Raw genomic sequence first — 18,553 nt, forward strand, 5'->3', positions numbered from 1 at the left:
TGTGACCTCATATCCACTGCAATGGCAAAATGCTTGGTGGTTGTGATCAGTAACGTCTTTCTTCCCCTCGTCACATTTGTACAGTAGCCCACGTCATGATACAGCCCATGGTTTCCTATTTATAGTCTAGTCTTTAGTCTACACGATCTAGACTTTCTTCACGGATCGACTAAGAGAAAGGTGAGTTAAAGAGATACATTAGAAATTACATTTGAAATAGCGTGTGCTTTCCTTCCATCATATATTACCAAATGATTCGCTTTTAAGCACGGCATGTTATAGCGGAACTCTTTTATTTTAGTGAACAATATTTACAAAAAAGAAGTGAACCAAATGATGGTAAAAGGGTTTGTGTGTCAAGTGGCTGTCACACGCTGGGCACTTGCAGTACTGTGAAACCATCTGGCAGTGAGGTGAGAGGTTTGTAAACACTGAACATCCTGGACTGTACCACGGCCTGAGGAGAGCGCCCGAACGCGAATGTTTAACGTTTACGCTTCCTGAGCGTTCGGAGGAAAACTGGTTTCTTCTCTTCCTTGTGGGGATGTATTAGGCTAAGCAATTTGTGTATTTACCTTTTGAGGACGGTTTTAAAGACAAACAATAATTTCTCCCAAGTACCGCGCCCTACCCCCCACCGAGCGCTCAGGAAGTGAGCCGTCCGTCGGCGCCTCATCCCCGGATCAGCTGAGTTTGAGGGTTCCGCCCCCTCATGACAACAACCACCCCTGACACTCCGCTCCGGATACTGTCAGAATCTCATCCCGACGACTAATTTAAAAAACAAAAAACAAAACAAAAAAACCCTTCGATCCCGTGAAAGATACGCTACTGCGGGCGACATGTTCGAGGAAACCGCTGCCTTTGCTTGCCCGAGTCGGAATAATTTGAAGTGAGAGTCCCCGCTGGGACTGGCTTGGCTGTTGGTGAGTCATTGATGCACCTGATAGCGAGCTAATTTGATATTGTTTTGACTTCCGACTAAACCTTATCATATCGATAGGTTTTGTAAACGTCACGTTTTATTCTAGCAATATGAAAAAAACAAATAGCTAGCCAGCTAGCTGTAAACAAATTTCCCTGTAGTGTAATTGTAATATTGACGGTTTGCGCCTAAGCTAACGGTACGCTTGCTTTTGTTGTACGTGACTACGGCTAAAATGTACTTGTTTCCCCTCATCACGGAAGCAGCATTTTTTGTCACCTCGGTCTGTTCTGCGATGTCGTGCGGTTCTGGCCCTCAATAGTGAGTGTGCTGATGTATGTATGATGTCAGACCTAAAGCTGCAGCAGCTCCTGCTTGGTGTGAAGAGTCCTCTCCCAGCTGTTGAGCGCCACATTAAACGTGTACACACCTGACTGCTTGTTAAGGGTAAGCACACGAAACTGCTCTTGTCTGCGACGAACCTGCGGAGATAACTTTATGTCATTAAGTTTCGCCGAATCGTACCAACAGTGAGCAAAGTGAGACTGTACATTCAGTCGTGTTTGGCCTACATGATTAGATTACCGACCGTGCTTAAGTTGTGGGAGGATTGTGTGTGTGTGTGTGTGTGTGTGTGTGTGTGTGAGAGAGAGAGAGAGAGAGAGAGAGAGAGAGAGAGAGAGAGAGAGAGAGAGAGAGAGAGAGAGAGAGATATTCACAAGTAAATAAGTTTCCTCTGAACAGGATGAATAAGTCCACAGTCTCCCCTTAATGAGAAACATCTGAGCATCATCTGAACAGCACGGACTGCAGGCAGGATGCAACTGTTCTCTATTTTCACAGCAATGATTAATTCTTTTCACCAGCGACTTGTCATTCAAAGCCCCGCATTTAAAGCTAATGTGAATGAATTTATATGGCAAACGTGTTTATTCATGTTGTTTACTTTTCTTTATTATGAAGACAGCACATTTTGCACACACCAAGGCCTTGGCAAGTTTACTCTGCTGGTAAATCTGTCACCTGAGTTGCTGTGAAGTGCATCATTTGATCTGAGGTGATGGTTATGGATACACAACATGGATGTAATTAGATCATGGATGGATTTTGATGTGCTGGCAGTGATTCAAGCTGAGCTAAATAAGAATTATCTAGCCTCATTTCTCTCATTTACTTCTAGAATCACAAGGGATTTCTTCTTATACTCGCCTTTTCCCACATTATTTCAATATAGTATATCTGTTACATATTTTGTATTTAATTTTTACAATGCCTGGTTTTGTAAAAATTTTGACATGCACATAAAAACACTAGTGTTTTTTAGCCTTTCGTCATATTAATGTATCAAATTGTTGTTTGAATTGCTTAAATGACATTAGAGATGAATCAGTTCTTGTATTTTCATTGATTCCCCTCGCGTTGTCAATGCACTAATTGTTTCGCGGTTAGGGCTGCCCTGAGCAAACACGTGTTGCTAGACTTTGTCCATGTTGGCAAAGCCCTTGTGAGCTCAGGCTGTCCAGATGTTGCCGTTCCTCTAATCCTGCCATCCTGTGAGATCTCACCCTTCCATCTCTCAGTCAAGCCTCACTCTTGTGCAGAGACACACTACTGGGGCTGACACATGCTCAAAAGCAAAAACATAACAAGCGCGTGTGTGTGTGTGTGTGTGTGTGTGTGTGTGTGTGTGTGTGTGTGTGTGTGTGTGTGTGTGTGTGTGTGTGTGTGTTTTATTTAATTATTAACTGCCTACTTGTCCAGGTTGTAACCCACCTTGGCTCCCATGACCCTGAGTGCAGAAATGGTTGTAGAGAATGAAACAAATCAAATCACATCTGTATTTAGAACAGTGGGAAGTTTTGTTTTTTCCTTTAGTTGGACCATTTCTCTTTTTCAATTCTGCATTCAGAGGATTTTTTTCATGTTGCATTCTGACATCACGTGAAAGTAAAAACATGTAATGTCAGAGTTACGAAGGATGTTACTTAAATCCGTATTTCCCTGCTTGCACGGAAGCACTTTTTTAGATATTTGTCAGCTGTCTTGTTTTGGTCATGTTGCCTGCAGCTTGTCTGTTTGGTTTCTTTCGGGTTCATTAGCCTTGTTTCCAGTCACTCTAGAGGAGTGTTTGCACTGGGTTGGTAGGGGCATGAGCATGGCTCTGCACTCTTTCATCAGACAAAGCTGACTTGCATAAAGGTTGGTTGTGGAGTATTTAACTGATGAAAAGCCCGGTAGCCAGACAGTACAGGAAAAAAGTATACAAATGCAGACTGAATCCCCCTGTGCGACTGTGTCTCCTGTAGAGCTTGTCTTACTCTGCAAATGCATTTAGTGACACAAATGTCATGTTGAACGGCCTCTCCTTCACCAGAGTAAGGGACATATTATGAGACTTAAGCTTACAGCTAACATGAATGAGGGCATTGGTCCTCAAGGATTCTAAAACAGAGCTAACTGGCTTATTTAATAAACAGTAAAACAAGACTCTGTTTAAAGACTGAGAATTTCTTGGAAATGTTTTTTTTTGCCACAGGAGTCACTGTCCCAGTTTCTCTTTACAGAAACCCTACGCTGAAGATGCTGTGATCACACCGATGCACCATGGATCCCGAGGAGTTGGAACTGCAGAATGACTACCGGTACCGGAACTATGCAGCTGTCATTGAGAAGGCCCTGCGAAACTTTGAGTCCTCAAGTGAATGGGCGGATCTTATTTCCTCCCTTGGCAAACTCATTAAGGTATGCAATGATGCAGTATGTGGCCCTAATGGCATATAAAGCTCAACTACAGCATTTGCCATCTGGTGTTTGTGTTACAAGAGACTTCCCTCCATATAGCTTTCTATTGCCTATCCGCGCAGTGAAATTGTCTTTTTTTTCCCTCTAGGCTCTACAGAGTAATCTCCGCTACTCCCTTCTGCCCAAGAGGCTGATTATTGGGAAGCGTCTTGCCCAGTGCCTGCACCCAGCTCTGCCGAGCGGAGTGCATCTCAAGGCCCTCGAGACCTATGAGGTCATTTTTAAAATCATTGGAACAAAATGGCTGGCCAAGGATTTATTTATCTACAGGTATAAACAGGACGTAGCACGGCTGTTGGAGTAATATATACAAATAGATAGAAATATCTTGCGCTTATGTTCTGTTTTTTTGTTTCTTGTTTGTTTGTTTTTTTCAGCTCAGGACTGTTCCCACTCTTGGGCCATGCAGCTATGGCAGTGAAGCCCGTCCTGCTGAAACTTTATGAGCGTTACTATCTGCCGCTGCAGAGAGCTCTACTGCCCAGTCTGCAGGCCTTCATCACGGGGCTGCTGCCAGGCCTGGAGGAGGGCCTGGAGGTGTATGACAGGTATATAGTTGTATACTGCATTATCTTATTTCAATAAAGCACACTTGGATGAAATTAACAATTAAAATTGGTGTGATCCTGCTGTATCCACAGTAAAACCTGATAAAACCCTGTTAAGGCAGTGGTTCTCAAACTTTCTCTGTCACGCCCCACCTTGGAGGAAGAAAATTCGGGATCCTGATGAACCTGCAAGTGGTCCCATGTCTCTAGGACAAAGTTGACTTTTGACCCCATAGACTTGCATGGCATTAGGGTTAGCGATAAGGCTGGAATTAGGGTTAGGGTTAGGGTTACTGCTGGAATTATGGTTAGGGTTTCGGGGTTCCTCATGGGTTAGAAGCCCCAAATTTGACGTGGCTGTGTCTTGAGGGATCCCGATGAACCTGCAAGTGGCCCCATGTCTCTAGGACAAAGTTGACTTTTGACCACATAGACTTGCATGGCATTAGGTAAGCAAACAGTTGGTCTTCTGAAATGAGAACATGTAAACAGGACCTACTGCCTTTGCTGGGTTATGAAGTCACACCTAACTATTATTTTGAATTGGAATTCAACCTAGATTAAAAAAAAAAAAAAAACTTGCTATAGGTTTTGTAAATGCTATGCTATTTCTATTTTGTAGGACTGATGCGTTGCTGCTGAAGCTGTCCCTCCTGGTGGGTCAGCAGGTCTTTTACGATGCCCTGTGGGGAAGCATGCTGGTCAGCCCACTGGTGCGACTGCCTGCTTCCGTCTTCATCGTCACACACTTTGACCGCATGGTGTCCCTGCGCCAGCAAACACATATGCTGGGCCACGACCACAAACTTGTGGTGAGTTTTGCTGTGTTTCTTGTTTGAGTTTGAGTTAAAAGCGAAGACTTCGATTGAATTGTTGTTTTTTTTGTTGCTTTCAACAGGTGAAGTCAGTTTACCTTTCCCTTCAAGACTCAAACCTTCTTGTGCAGAGAAACATGCTTGAAATCCTCCTTTACTTTTTCCCTTTTGCAGAGGTTCTGGTAGGTGAACACACGTGATGCAATTTGATTCCTTAAACAACAAATAGCAAAAGCAGCTGTGGCAGTTTTGTCACTGGTTTTGTCACTGGTTCTGTCAGCAATCCAACATTTTAATCCTTTATTCTGAGCACATTTGTGTGATGTTGATCATTTTGCATCCTTCTGTAGAACGTTGGCTTCAAAATTAGAGACTACTGAGACTATCCTGTCAACGACTGTTGTTTTTCTCTTTTTGGTGCAGGATCCAGTGGAACCCAGTATTGCCATGAGTGATGATGAGTTGATCTCGGTGGTTTCTGCAGCCTCACTAGCGCTGCTCCGCAGAGATATGTCCCTCAACAGACGCTTCTATGCCTGGATACTAGGTACCAGCTGGTAAAATGCACTTCAGCAATGGTGCCTTTTTGAAGAATTAACATGTATGCCGCTGATTTCATGCCACCAGGGACCGACATTAAAGGAGGAATGGTGGCGCCTCACTCCACCCTCTCCAAAACTGTAGAGGAACACACGTCCTTCTACTTCAACACCTACTCCAGAGACTGTCTGGTGCAGGTAACTTGCATGTGTTAGTGCCAGAAATTAGGGAGAGGGGATCTAAATCCTTACAATATAATTTGTTAATGTTGCAAAACCAAATGTTTGAAACTTTGAAAAGATTGGTACAGTGAGTAGAGAGAAATAATTTTGAAAAGTTTGCAGATTGTGTTTAACCATCAGCTTCATAATACCGCACAGTGTGAGGCTTTGGGAACAAAAACATCTTTATTAATTTGAGGTTAGAGAACCATATGCTTGTTTTTATTGGTCTTATTCACAGCCCAAACCATTAACTTCCTGTTGTCAATGTGACTTTCCAGAAAATCAGGTGAGGTAACGGGAAGTGAAAGCCGATAATGCAATCGTGGTGTCAAACCAGCAAACTGACTTCCTAAAACGTGGGACTCACTGTAACAAGGGTTTGCTTGTCAGGTCATTCATGTTCTGTTTCTGTTACCTCAGGCTCTGATTAACATACTCAATCAGAAGGATGTGGAGAGCGATCCTGAGAATGTGGCTGGATACCTCAGGCCCTTTCGCCTCCTCATGTGTCTGCTGGACAAACCGGAAATAGGTAGGCGACGGTGAGCAGTCCTGCAGCGTATTCCTGGTGACTGCATTGTAAACCGTGTTTGTGCTCAGGCGCCATCATCATGAGCAGCGTGCTACTGGAGGTGGTCAGAGCCTTCCACAGCTACTGCAGGGAGATGCTGGGAGAGGAAACCATCAGCAGCTCCGGGCTCACAGGCAACCAGCTTGCCGCGTAAGATCAATGTCCGGCGTTCGCCACTAGTTCAACCATACCAGTTCAAAAGCAGACATAGGCAGAGGGTGAATTTTCTCGTATTCCCCATAAACAGAAAAATCAAGGAGAACAAGAATGCATCAGAGATCATCAAGACGGTGAACATGCTCGTGAGCTCCATGAACAGCGACTACCTGTGGGAGTACATGACCCGCCGCTTCTGCACGTCACTCAGGTGAGGCCTGGATGACAGCACGCTGTAAGACGACTATAGTGAAGTGTGTACACACAGAACTCCTGCTGAGAAGGAGAAATTTTTAAATGAGTTTGTCTTGTCTTCACAGCAGTGCAGACGACCCACCAACACCTCCATGGCAGGACCGCAGTCACAAAGTGCCGTCTGTGAAGGAGATGTCCACTCTCATCATTTTCTTGCTTGATGTCCTCCCTCTGGTAAAAAGAAAAAAAAAACATACACACTTACAAAGTAGTAATGTTTTATATAAAAAGTCTCATCTTTTCTCTATTTCATGAAATACTGAGATGGTTATTTATCCAAAAACGTTGTTGTGTGGGACGTGAACAAGGTGGCTGGGAGCGTCTATGATGTTCTGGTGCGCTTTGTATCATCACATTGAAATTTTTCTGAAAACACTTTCTGAAAAGTGGAGATGCACATTTGTTTTCTTTTCTCAAATATTGTGCTCCTCATGCTTTCTTTCTTACATCTTGCCAACAGGAGCTTCATGCGGACATTCAATCCCAGTACTTACCCGACATGCTGAGTGTCATGTTGCAGGCCCTGCGCAGCCACATGGACACTGCCAGCCTCGATGATGTCACGCAGAGCATGCGCGCCTGCTTCAAGGTCCTGAGTAAAATCCAGATGCCCGTGGCTTACATGGATGTTGAGGCAGAGGTGCAGGCGGACGACACGGAGGTGCGGTCGAAGGTTGACGAAGCCAAAAAGAATCAGGTGTGACCTCTTAAAAGTTAATTCCATTGCAAATTTATTTTAATTATGTTCCACGTCCCGACCGTGCCTGATCATCTCAATTGTTCGGCGTCTAGGATGTAGAAAAGGAGGGGAAGAGAAATGGTGTCAGACAAGCCAACGGTCACCTTGAGAATGAAGAGCTGAACGCAGAAAAAGGAAACGGTTCAGAGCAGAACGGCATTTACCCGCTCAGGTCTGAAGACAGCGGCCTGGGCGTCAGTGCGTCGCCGTCGGAGCAGCACCTCTCCCCTGGCATGGGGCTCGGGGCCGACAATGAAGGAATTGGCAAAGAAGGTGAAGGGATGTGGAGGAAGGGAGGCAGTATGGACACGATGACGCAAAGCCTGCAGGACATCCTGGCCTTCCTCAGCACCAGGTAAAACAGCCCAGCTGCTAGCTGGATGGGTATCCCTATGGTAATATAATCCTATGTGAACTTCAAAAAGCCTGCTGCTGCTGGTTACATCTGTGACCTCATCACTCCTCACCACTCCACACACTCCCTGAGGTCATCTAATCAGGGTCTCTTGGCGCTGCCCCGGACCTGTTTGAAGACCAAGCACAAACACGCTTTCGGGGCAGTCGCCCAAGACTGTGGAGCCCCTTCCTCCCTTTTTTTTTTTTTAATTTCTTTGGCTGCATTTTATAATCATTTGCTGTGAAGCACATTGTGCATTTGTGCTGTTAGGGGTGCTATATAAAAAAAACTTACTTACCTACTGTCTTTCAGGTACCTGCTCGTGCAGGTGGAGGATGTGAAGGCGGCGGACGTGGTGCAGCCCGAGCTGCCGGCCGCTTCCAACGATCAAAAGACGATACTGACGGGCATCGGCGGGCGGGAAATCAAAGACAAATTAACCGAGCTGTTCACCCCAAACAAAGCCAAACCCTCCCTGCCGGCTGCAGCCCTGACAGCTTCAACTCTGCCCCCCGAAGACGACCCGCAGGCGATGAACTCCGGGAGTCTGGACTGGGCCGGCGGCTACATGCCCCGAGGCAGGGCGGAGATCTCCGAGGCCTGTCGGCAGGCCTTCACGGCCACCTGCCACCTGCTGCTGGAGTGCACCACCTTCCCCGTCTACATGAGTGAAGAGGAAACCATGGCTCTCCATGTGGACATGTTTGATTGCACAGGTCAGTGCACCACTGGCCGCTCATATTTTAGTTAAACGTCCCATATAATGCTAAATTTACTTTCATTTTGTTTATCAGTAGTGTGTGTTTCGACTCCAGTCCACCATTTGCCTCTTTTGCGTCATCCACTTGTCAGAAATGGTGTGTTGTAATACACTAGCAGTCAAAAGTTTGGACACTCAATGAATTTTATGTATTTTAGTCATTCTCATGACTATTGACATTGCAGTTTCTCACTGAATGCATCAAAACTACTTGAAACTACATGGAATTATTTAGGAAACAATAAAAGTGTAAAATAACTTAAACACGTTTTATATTTGAAATTCTCCAAAACAGCCACCTTTCATAAAAAGCGTATTTAGAGTTATTTAACGTTTTTCTTTGCTGCATAATTGCATATCTCTTGCTCATATATTTGATGTCTTCAGTATCTATTTGCAGTGTAGTGTAGAAGCTCTTGATTTTTGTATCATCAAAATATACAATGCTGCTCCATTACATTCCAATACAAAAAACAAATGACTAAATCATCATTGTTGCTTACAGTGATGTATTCCAGTTGAAGAACATGGATGTCATTGAGCACATTGTTCAGTCGTTTTTGTTCCTAATAAAAGTCGGAATAATGTAGTAATAATAATAATGCTTTAACCCTGCGACCAGCGTCTGATCTTCCCTCATGTTTTCCCTGCAGGCTCCAACACTGACAGCCTGCCCCTGTGGCTGCGCTCCTTGATGATGCTCTGCTGCCTGTCCAGGGACTATAACATCCAGCACACGGCTGTGGCCTCCTTGCTGGAGCTCATCAACCACTCGCAGTCCTTGGCGCTGGTCATCGAGGACAAGCACAGGCGCTACCAGACGTCGGACTCCAACCCTCTGAGCGGACGTCTGCAGATGGTCACCGTGCCGCCCATCTACCCCGTGCTGCTCCACGCATTAGAGGAGAGGACAGATTTCTATCAGGTTTGGTTATAAATCATCCAGAAGGTGGTTTAAGTAAAATCTTTTATATACATCATGTGTTGCTGTGGTAATTCTAATCTTCTTTGTCGCTGCCCAGAGGGTTTCCCAGGTTCTGTGGAGCCAGCTGGACACAGAGAGAAGGGAGCAGCACATTTCTTCTGTGGAGCTCTTCTACAGGCTGCACTGTTTGGCCCCGTCCTCGTCCATCTGCGAAGACATTATCTGCCAGGCGCTGTTGCACAAAGACAAGGTAGCTGAATGCACGCCGAACTTGTTTTCTCCCAAAACTTTTTGGATATTTAGATTTAATCGGAACACAAAAACTGGCCTAACCAGTTTGTGCCCATAAATGAGAAGTTAAACATGAGAAACTTAGATAAAAACCCTTTTTTCTTCCTCAGGCCGTTCGACTTGAAGCCCTGCACCGTTTCACAGTTCTGTGGCACCTGACCCGCGAGATCCAGACCAACAGGACCATGTCCCCTGATCGTTCCTTTGACAGGTGGGTGTATTGTGCAACAGTGTGCAAATATTATATTCAGTATGACCGTGATCACCATGTATCGCTGCTATGTCCCTAATGGGTTAACCTGCTACTCCAAGGACGTATTGGCGCATGAGGCGTAAAAGCCCCAAAGTGTCAAACGTTGACAAAAAGTTCAACTTGTGCAAATGTTTAAATCCTCAGATGGAACAGCAGTGGCACAGCAAATATGTTGCAGGATGACTGACTCCTAACTGATCTGAACCATCATCTCTCTCCCACGCTAATCAAGGATCTTTTTAAAAAAGGAAGACGGGATGAAGAATCTTTCCCCAATTTTTAAACTTTGTGTCTTTCACCCAGGTCTCTGTGTGTGGTGGTGGACAGCCTGAGCTGCGCGGACAGCTCAATAAGAGCGGCGGCTCAGTGCTGGCTGGCTCGGGCCCTCTCCCTCAACGACGTCATTCGAATCCTGGAGCCCATTTTGCTGCTGCTGCTTCACCCCTCAACCCAGTGCTGCTCCATCCAGAGCGTCAAACACAACGTCACTGCAGGTGAAAGGGATTTGCAAGCCGTCCAGTACACATCCCCGCATTTGCGAAATCATTACAGGGTGATCTTCAGTGGTGGGAAGTAACACAGTACATATACTTTGTACTTAAGTTGATTTTTCAGGCTTCTGTACTTTTTTTTAAGTATATCTTTTTCTGACAACTTGCTTGTAAACAACTTGCTTTTATTCCAATTCATTTGTACGGAAACATCTGTAAATGGATCGTATTTTAGAGGGAGATTATTTTAGAGTACCTCAGTTTTGCGGTCACTCTGGTCAGTTCAGTCCAGATTTTTCTTGCTCCATTAATGGCAAAAAAATAGTAATTTTAGTTTTTTACTAAAGCACATTTCAGAGTCAGTACTTTCTGACTTTTACTCGAGTAAAGGATTTGAATCAGTACTTTTACTTTTACCAGATTTGTTTGTGAATGCATTTGCCACCTGTGTTGATCTTCACATCTTCTTTCCAAAAGATGCCCTGAAGGTTCTAAGCAGCAGGAGCCGAAGCTCTACCAAAACCTCTGGGACATCAGCTGATACCATTACCACAGATTCTCTAAATCTGGTGAGCATCGTGGACCGCGAATCCCTGTGGGCCAAATTAGACGGCGGGGAAGATTCCACCGGAGCGCCCGACGCTTTGGACCTCTCGCAAAGCGAGAGCGAGGAAACCGAGGGAGAGGAGGAGGAGCGAGAGGAAGACCAGGAGGAGGAGGAGAGCGAACACACGGAGTCGGCAGACACCAGCGGCGCCCAGGCCTCCACCGAGGACTCCAGCTCGGGCTCCGCCCCCTCCCGTGGCGCACAGGACGCGGCCCTGCTCAACGGCCTGCGCCGGGCCGAGTCGGAGCGCACGCAGGCATCCGACTCTCTGTCCAGCGACGAAGAGGAGGACCTGGAGCTGGAGGCCATGGCCAGGTCGCGCTTGCTGAAGCAGGAGCGCGAGAGGCGCGACGCCATCGACTCGCTGTTCCGCCACGTGCTGCTGTACCCCGCCGCAGCCACCGCCGGCTGGCGCCACCTGCTGCAGGGGCTGTCGCTGCTGGACAGCCTGCTGAAGAGCAGCGCCGAGTGCCCCCTGGTGGAGGCCCTGTGCTGCACCTCCCTGGACACCAGCTCGGCGGCGCACCTCAACCTGGTCTCCAACCTGCTGCAGCGCCACCAGCAGGCGCAGGACGGCCGCGGCTTCTACGGCCCGCTGCTGTCGCCGTGCGCCGCCCCGTCCGTGCTGCTGGAGCTGCTGGTGTCGCTGTGCCTGCGCTTCATGCGCTCTCACTACCCCTCCTACGTCGCCCTGGGCCCCCTGGACCAGCGGGGCAACCGTGAGGCGCAGGTGAAGAGCGTGGAGGTCCTCACGCAGATCGTCAACCAGCTGGTGGGCGCGGCGCGGCGGCAGGAGCACGGCGGCGCCGGCCAACAGGCGGTCCGCAGGCTCCTGTCGGCGTGCCGGGTGCAGGAGTACGCCCTGCTCACGCTCTCCGCGTCCATGTATGTCAGCCAGCGCGGCGCCGACAAGGCGCCGGCCAAGTGCGCGGAGCTGCTGGGCGAGCAGGGGGGCCTCTCGGAGGAGAGCCTGGTCAACCTGGGAGCCGGCGGCGGCCCGCAGCAGTACCCCCTCCAGATGGAGCTGCTCAAACTCCTGCAGGCCCTGATAGTTTTGGAGTACCACGTCTTGCCCACCACCGCCGCCGCCCCAGCAGCAGCAGCCGGGTCTGGGGCCGCGGCCGGCCAGCGCGACCCCTCGGCCCCAAACACGCCGCTGGCCCGTGAGTGGCACACCGCCGTGCACTTCCAGAAGTCCATCAAGGCGGCGCAGTACGTCCAGAGCCACCCCATCACGGCCCAGGGCATGTTCGTCTCGGCGGCGGCCAGGGCGCTGCAGCCCCAGTACGGCTATGCCATGCACCCCCACTGGGTGTCGCTGCTGTGCTCCTCGCTGCCGTACCTGGGCCGCTCGCTGAGCATCGTGGTGGCGCCGCTGGTGGCGCAGATATGCCGCAACTTGGACGAGCTGGTCCGACTCTACGAGCACGACGGCGGGAAGTCGAACCAGAGGTGAACCTTCAGTTTTAAATCTCTTCTTAAAATGCACCTCTTTTCTTTGGCTTTTAACACTACTTAGGTTGTTGATGTTTAGTATCCTGTCTTTTATGATGTCTATTTTAATGTACAGCACTTTGGTCACCTTTGTGTTTATTTAAATTGTGCTGTATAAATGAAGTGGATTGGATTTTGATGGGTCGAAGAAAAAATCGAGTGAATCTTCCATGACATGTCTTAGTGCTGCAGCAACAAAAATCTAAAAGTCTCAAAATTTTATATTAACTTTCCATCTTTATGTCTGTTTCAACATGTTTCTTTCTCCTGCACAGCCTGAGTGGCAGAAGGGAAAACATCGCCCCCGACTACCCGCTGACGTTGCTCGAGGGCCTGACCACCATCACGCACTACTGTCTTCTGGACAACAAGAGGGTGAGAATGCAAAAAAAAAAGCTACATATATTTACCCAGCGCGTTTCTGTCCTGTAATGCAATGTTAATTTTGTTGACAAAATTTTTTTGACGTCAACGACCTTTTTTGTTCTGACTAAAAATTCACTCACAAGGACCAAGACGATGACGAGGTGTATTGACATTTTCGTCCACGAATAAAAACGAGATTATGATATTTCGTCAACCAAAACTAGACTAAAACTAAAAATTATTTAGATGATTAAATTATGACTAAAATTAAATAACAATATAGTCAAAATACTTTGACTAAAACTAAATTTATCTGTTAAAATTAATACTGATCTTGCGTGGTTTCACTGTTTTATGTTTCCTCTCGCCGTCAGTCTTTGTCTTCCTGCGATCCCGCCAACATCCGCAACGCAAGGAGCGCCGTGATTGAGGCGCTGCCGCACATGCTCAGTAGCATGGCGTTGCTGTGGGGGGTTCTCATGAAGGAAGAGTCCCAAAAGCGTGCGCTCGACTCTGCCCAGGGCAGCAGACTCTCCTCAGCCTCAGTCTTCTTCAAAGGCACCAAGGTGGGTTCCCCTGACTGGTCGTGCATGCCACTACCTGTATACAGTAGCTGATGTGTTTATTTATTGTCGCATTCCTTCTAAATCATCACGTAGATCTTACGGCAGCACATCCTGGAGTTCCTGCTCCCCCTCACTGGCCAGTATGGAGTTCCGCTCATGGCCTCGCTGGGGGAAGTGTGGAGCAGGAGGAAAAACAAGAGAAGGAATAAAAACAAAGTCAGTGGCAGGTGAAAGAATAAACGCCCCACTGTCTCCAGAGCACAAGTTGATTGTTGTGCCTTTGGTTCCTTTAGGTTTTACCTGTAGCGAGTGAATCGCGTTTAGTCATTGTGGATTTAGTGAAATCCCTGGAAACCTTGAGCACCAACACCATTCTGCTGCTGGTCAAGGAGGTGGTTAAAAGACCAAATCAAATCAAAGGGGAACAGGTACATCGTACACACACAATGCTTACATTGCCGCCATGGATTCTGCAACAGTTTTTCAAACAATCTTCCACTTTTTCTTTTAAAGCAGAAGTCCAGCCTGGTAGACATCCCCATGCTGCAGTTCAGCTACGCCTATATTCAAAGGTAAGAGGCAAAATCCAAATCGTCCCCCTGCACTTTAATGAGACCTTTACTAAATAACCTCTGTGTGTGATTTTAGCATTTCAGCTCAGGCCCTGCAGGACAACATCACCTCCCTCCTCGCTGTGTTGCGGGAGTCCGTCCAGCTCAACCTGGCGCCACCAGGGCACTTCTTACTGCTGGGGTCAGTCTTCCACACATCAACCAAACACTAACAGAGACACTCCACTTGTTAGTCTTGCTCACATGTATCACATTAATCATTTGTTTCTGTCCCGCAGGATGATCAACGACTTCATCAACAGGCTCCCCAACCTGGACAACAAGAAGGACATGCGAGACCTCCAGGTAGGATTTGCTACTTTGGCTGATGTTCTCAGAGAAGCGAGACGCTGCGGTGGCAAACGGCTGTCTCTCGGCCTTGCAGGAGGTGACTCAGCGCGTCCTAGAGGCAGTGGGCGGGATTGCAGGGTCGTCCCTTGAGCAGACCAGCTGGCTCAGCCGCAGCCTGGAGGTCAAGGTTCAGCCGCAGATCTGCGAGGAGGCGGATGAAGCCGATGAAGCCGATGTGGACGGAGACCACGATGGTAACTTCACTTCATCCCACCTCAAATCTAAATCACATCTGCATCTCCTCCACTCCAGTGTAACACAGTCCCTCATGTTGATACGTTCTTGCTATTTTATAAACGTATTGATGCGTTTTTAGACCGCATGGAGCGCTTGTGCAACATTTAGATCATCACCAGCTGTTTTTGTTTCTGTATTTGTCTTTTTAGGAATGAAACAAGCTTTTCACTGTCTTGTTTTGTCTTTTCCCTCCTTTTCCACTTGACAGAAACAATGGCTCACGCGAGCGCCATGGTCTCTTCCTCAGCCCCGTCGGTCTACAGCGTGCAGGCTCTTGTACTGCTGGCCGAGGTCGGATGCTTGGGGGGTTATTTTAATTTTTTTTTTGTTAATAATCTGTATGTTTTTCAATCTGACCTCTCATCGCGCTGTGCAGATCTTGGCACCTCTTCTGGACATGGTCTACCGCAGCGACGAGAAGGAGAAGGCCGTTCCTCTTATTTCCCGCATCATGTACTATGTTTTCCCCTACCTAAAGAACCACAGGTAAGTGTTGCCAGTTGCCCCCCCCCCCCCCCCCCCCCCGACCCCATTCCTAAGAACTCAGAATTGTTTTTTGTGATTGACCACCTGTCCCCCATTCTCTCTCTGTCCACCAGTGCCTACAACATGCCCAGCTTTGAGGCGGGTGCCCAGCTGCTGAGCAGCCTTAGTGGCTACGCTTACACCAAGAGGACCTGGAAGAAAGAGGTCTTTGAGCTCTTTATGGACCCCCTCTTCTTCAGCATGGACGCCTCCTGTGCTTCAAAGTTTGTATATCTGTTGAATCCAAAGAAATTAGACACAATGCGCTGGATCCATCTGTAATTTTCAGCCGTATTTCCTCTGCCTGACTGCCCTGTGCGCTGTGTAGGTGGAAATCCATTATCGATCACCTGCTCACTCATGAGAAGACCATGTTCAAGGACCTCATGAGTAAGTGCAGCCGATATGAAATGTCACAGGTCCTGTTAAGCCGTCACTGTGAACTGAATGCGAGAGCCAATTTCTGTTACAATGACATTACAGCCATTAACATTACCACAATCTTCACCGCCTCTCGGTGCCCTTTGTTCACGTGTATTTGCTGCAGGCATGCAGAGCAGCTCCCTGAAACTTTTTCCAAGCGTGGAGCAGAAGCCAATGCTGCTGAAACGCCAGGCCTTCGCCATGTTCAGCGGAGAAATTGACCAGTATCACCTCTATCTGCCCCTCATCCAAGGTACCGGGCCACGTTGATTCATTTCATTGCAGCGCTCCCAGTGTGTAATGCACGGCGTCAAAAAAATAAATAAAAATTCTCCTTCTTTCAGAGCGCCTCACCGAGACTTTGCGCATGAATCCCAGCGCTGCCATCTCCGCCCAAATCTTCCTGATGTTTCGAGTTCTCCTGTTGCGGATCTCGTCGCAGCACCTCACGTCTCTCTGGCCAATCATGGTCACAGAGCTGGTACGCCCCCTGCCCTCTGAGCGCCCGTCTCTTTCAATACACAGGACGCACCTGAAAGTTGTTTACAATTAAAATTCGCTGATTTTTATCTTCCCATTGAAGATTCGCATCTTCACACGCCTGGAGAAAACCTTACTGGCAGATAAAGACGTCTCAAAGTAAGTTGCTTGCTGTCGAAGGAAACTGTGCCGTTGCCCTTTCAAAAATAATTGAGTTTCTTATCCGCCTTGATTTGTGCATGACTCAGACTGGCTAAAGTGGTGCGCGGAGCCCAGGAGAGAAACGGACCGGTGAATTTCTCTCAGCCGGAGTTGGACATGTACTTGTCGGCTTGCAAGTTCCTGGACACCTCCCTGGCTATTCCTCCAGAGAAGATGCCTCTCTTTCAAATGTAGGACCTCCGTTCACCACCAGAGGCATATTTTCTTAATCTAGAAAGGGCACTTTCCATCATTTGCAGTTTACATGACTTTTTTTTTTTTTCTTCCAAGAAGCAGTATCTGTTTTGCTTCACCTGGTCTGTCTCTCTTTCAGGTATCGCTGGGCATTTGTCCCTGAGGTGAACGTGACCCACTACAGTGGCCCCGAGACGGCACTAATAGAAGGCGAGCAGGACTGCACGCCCCACGTTGTCAGAATACTGGAGGGGATACAGCAGCGATATGGGGTGAGAGAGACGCCTCACAGGCGTGTCAGTTGATTGGCCAACAAACCGCCAATCAACTGACACGCCTTTGCTGTAATTTTACAGCTACAGTGATAGCTGTAAAAATGCTGATGCTGATTTCCCAGCACAAAGTTATTGCCTGCTTGGAGGCAATCACTTCATATTTACTGTAAGTCTGAAGTCACAACTGTAAAAAGTAAATCCTTAACCGCAATGCAATAGCTTCCCGCTCATCATTGCAGAGGCCAGATGAGAGGCCTTATCATACTGCTCCTCGTGTTCTTTACATGTTGTCACAACTTGTCCTTGCAATACGTTTCTTACGTTGTGATTGTCTACATTTTCCCAGCCGCTGAATGGTCTGAGTGAGGAGTCGTCCACGGAGCACCTGGAGTTCCCCCTCCTGACTCAGCGTTCCCTGTCCTCCATCGCCCAGCTGTTGCCTTTCCTCCACACTCTCTGCTGCTCCTTCCAGGGCAAGCCTCCGTACGGCCATCTCATGTCCCACTTCCCAGTAGCAGACTACCCAGCAGCCAGCGCGGACGCAGTCCTGAAGAAGCTGGAGCAGATCACCGAGGAGGAGTTCCTTGACTCCTTCCAGTCCCAGGAGAGGTAGAGCGCTCACCCTGAGCCTTTTGTCCTTCGTCCTGACTGGTCGGAACTGTTAAATAGGCACAATTGTTTCTGGTATACTGTGAATTTGGAAAGAAAAGGAAACATTTTGTCTTCGTCTTTAAACTGTACGTTCTCTGCATAACTTGATGTACGTCTGAGGTGCTTTCGCAAAACAAAATTTACTTGCAAAGACCAAAGGGATTTTGCTCAGTTAACTTCAGCAGGCTTAATGGATGTGTTAATTGGAAATTCCTGTTTAATTCTCTTCCAAGGGTCTGTCTACATTTTCTCCTATGGTTTCAGACCAAAAAGTCATAAAATCATAAATCATAACTTTAAGGTAGTACTTCTAAATGCATGCAGTCTCTCACATACAGTGATTTTTTTTTTTTTTTTACAGTTTACAACAGATTTATTGTAACCCGCATTCTCTGTTATATCTATATGTATTTCTGTATGACCAAGAATGTAAAGACCGCAGCATGATACACTGTCTTTGATTGTTAATGGGACCTCACAAGCTTTTAAACAAGGTTTCTGTTTACAGTTTTACAATTAAGTTATTAAATTTGACTTGTGTACATCTTGAAAAACAGCTCTGTAATTCATGTACTTGTGAGTTCACCTTGTTTAAATAATATTTGCCATGTTTGGTGTTAAAGGGAAATTACCTCTTCTTTGTAATTGGTCATGGGTGAAGTTCAGATCTGCCTGTCATCTCCCTAATGCAGAATGGATGTATAATTTGTGTCGGATGTTTAATGGATCACGTCATGTTTTGAAATGACAGGAAACTCGTTCAATAAAATTTAAGCTACAATACCTGGAATGTGTGTTTTTACTTCACAGTCATTGATCACGAATTGCTCTGATAAAACGCTGATCCACACAGTGAGGTGAAAAATGACAGTCAAGAGG

General features: G+C 47.1%; 1 protein-coding gene across 4 annotated transcripts; it reads left to right on the forward strand.

Moving 5' to 3' along the window:
* Window positions 1–524: 524 nt before the first annotated feature.
* On the forward strand, window positions 525–18,455 carry dop1b (DOP1 leucine zipper like protein B). 4 transcript variants are annotated; one of them, XM_076039695.1, is made up of 38 exons: window positions 525–926; window positions 3,490–3,667; window positions 3,816–3,997; window positions 4,105–4,275; window positions 4,898–5,087; window positions 5,174–5,272; window positions 5,514–5,637; window positions 5,718–5,827; window positions 6,275–6,386; window positions 6,455–6,575; window positions 6,673–6,792; window positions 6,905–7,010; window positions 7,297–7,533; window positions 7,629–7,930; window positions 8,285–8,688; window positions 9,386–9,657; window positions 9,755–9,907; window positions 10,059–10,159; window positions 10,505–10,695; window positions 11,170–12,751; window positions 13,069–13,168; window positions 13,534–13,725; window positions 13,819–13,941; window positions 14,019–14,153; window positions 14,239–14,297; window positions 14,374–14,478; window positions 14,576–14,642; window positions 14,722–14,881; window positions 15,133–15,215; window positions 15,301–15,410; window positions 15,524–15,673; window positions 15,778–15,839; window positions 15,997–16,125; window positions 16,217–16,353; window positions 16,456–16,511; window positions 16,601–16,744; window positions 16,888–17,020; window positions 17,370–18,455. In XM_076039695.1, the coding sequence occupies exons 2-38, from the start codon at window positions 3,530–3,532 to the stop codon at window positions 17,634–17,636; spliced, it is 6,927 nt and encodes a 2,308-aa protein (XP_075895810.1). In that variant the 5' UTR covers window positions 525–926; window positions 3,490–3,529; the 3' UTR covers window positions 17,637–18,455. The 4 variants fall into 4 exon arrangements, with proteins under 4 accessions (XP_075895810.1, XP_075895808.1, XP_075895809.1 ...); XM_076039693.1 differs by having other exon boundaries at window positions 526–926; window positions 6,902–7,010; XM_076039694.1 differs by having other exon boundaries at window positions 526–926; window positions 6,902–7,010; window positions 14,242–14,297.
* The last annotated feature ends 98 nt before the right edge of the window (window positions 18,456–18,553 follow it).

Source organism: Nelusetta ayraudi, unplaced genomic scaffold (genome assembly GCF_046127955.1).
Source record: "Nelusetta ayraudi isolate G7.1 ecotype Tasmania unplaced genomic scaffold, CSIRO-AGI_Nayr_v1 ptg000060l, whole genome shotgun sequence".
Classification (NCBI taxonomy): Eukaryota; Metazoa; Chordata; class Actinopteri; order Tetraodontiformes; family Monacanthidae; genus Nelusetta; species Nelusetta ayraudi.

What these genes read in the sequence shown, in the direction of transcription:
- dop1b (XM_076039693.1), top strand. Translation starts at nt 3,530, where the DNA reads ATGGATCCCGAGGAGTTGGAACTGCAGAATGACTACCGGTACCGGAAC. An exon ending in GCAGATAAAGACGTCTCAAA is followed by an intron (nt 16,512 to 16,600) that starts GTAAGTTGCTTG and finishes TGCATGACTCAG; the next exon opens with ACTGGCTAAAGTGGTGCGCG. An exon ending in AAGATGCCTCTCTTTCAAAT is followed by an intron (nt 16,745 to 16,887) that starts GTAGGACCTCCG and finishes TCTCTCTTTCAG; the next exon opens with GTATCGCTGGGCATTTGTCC.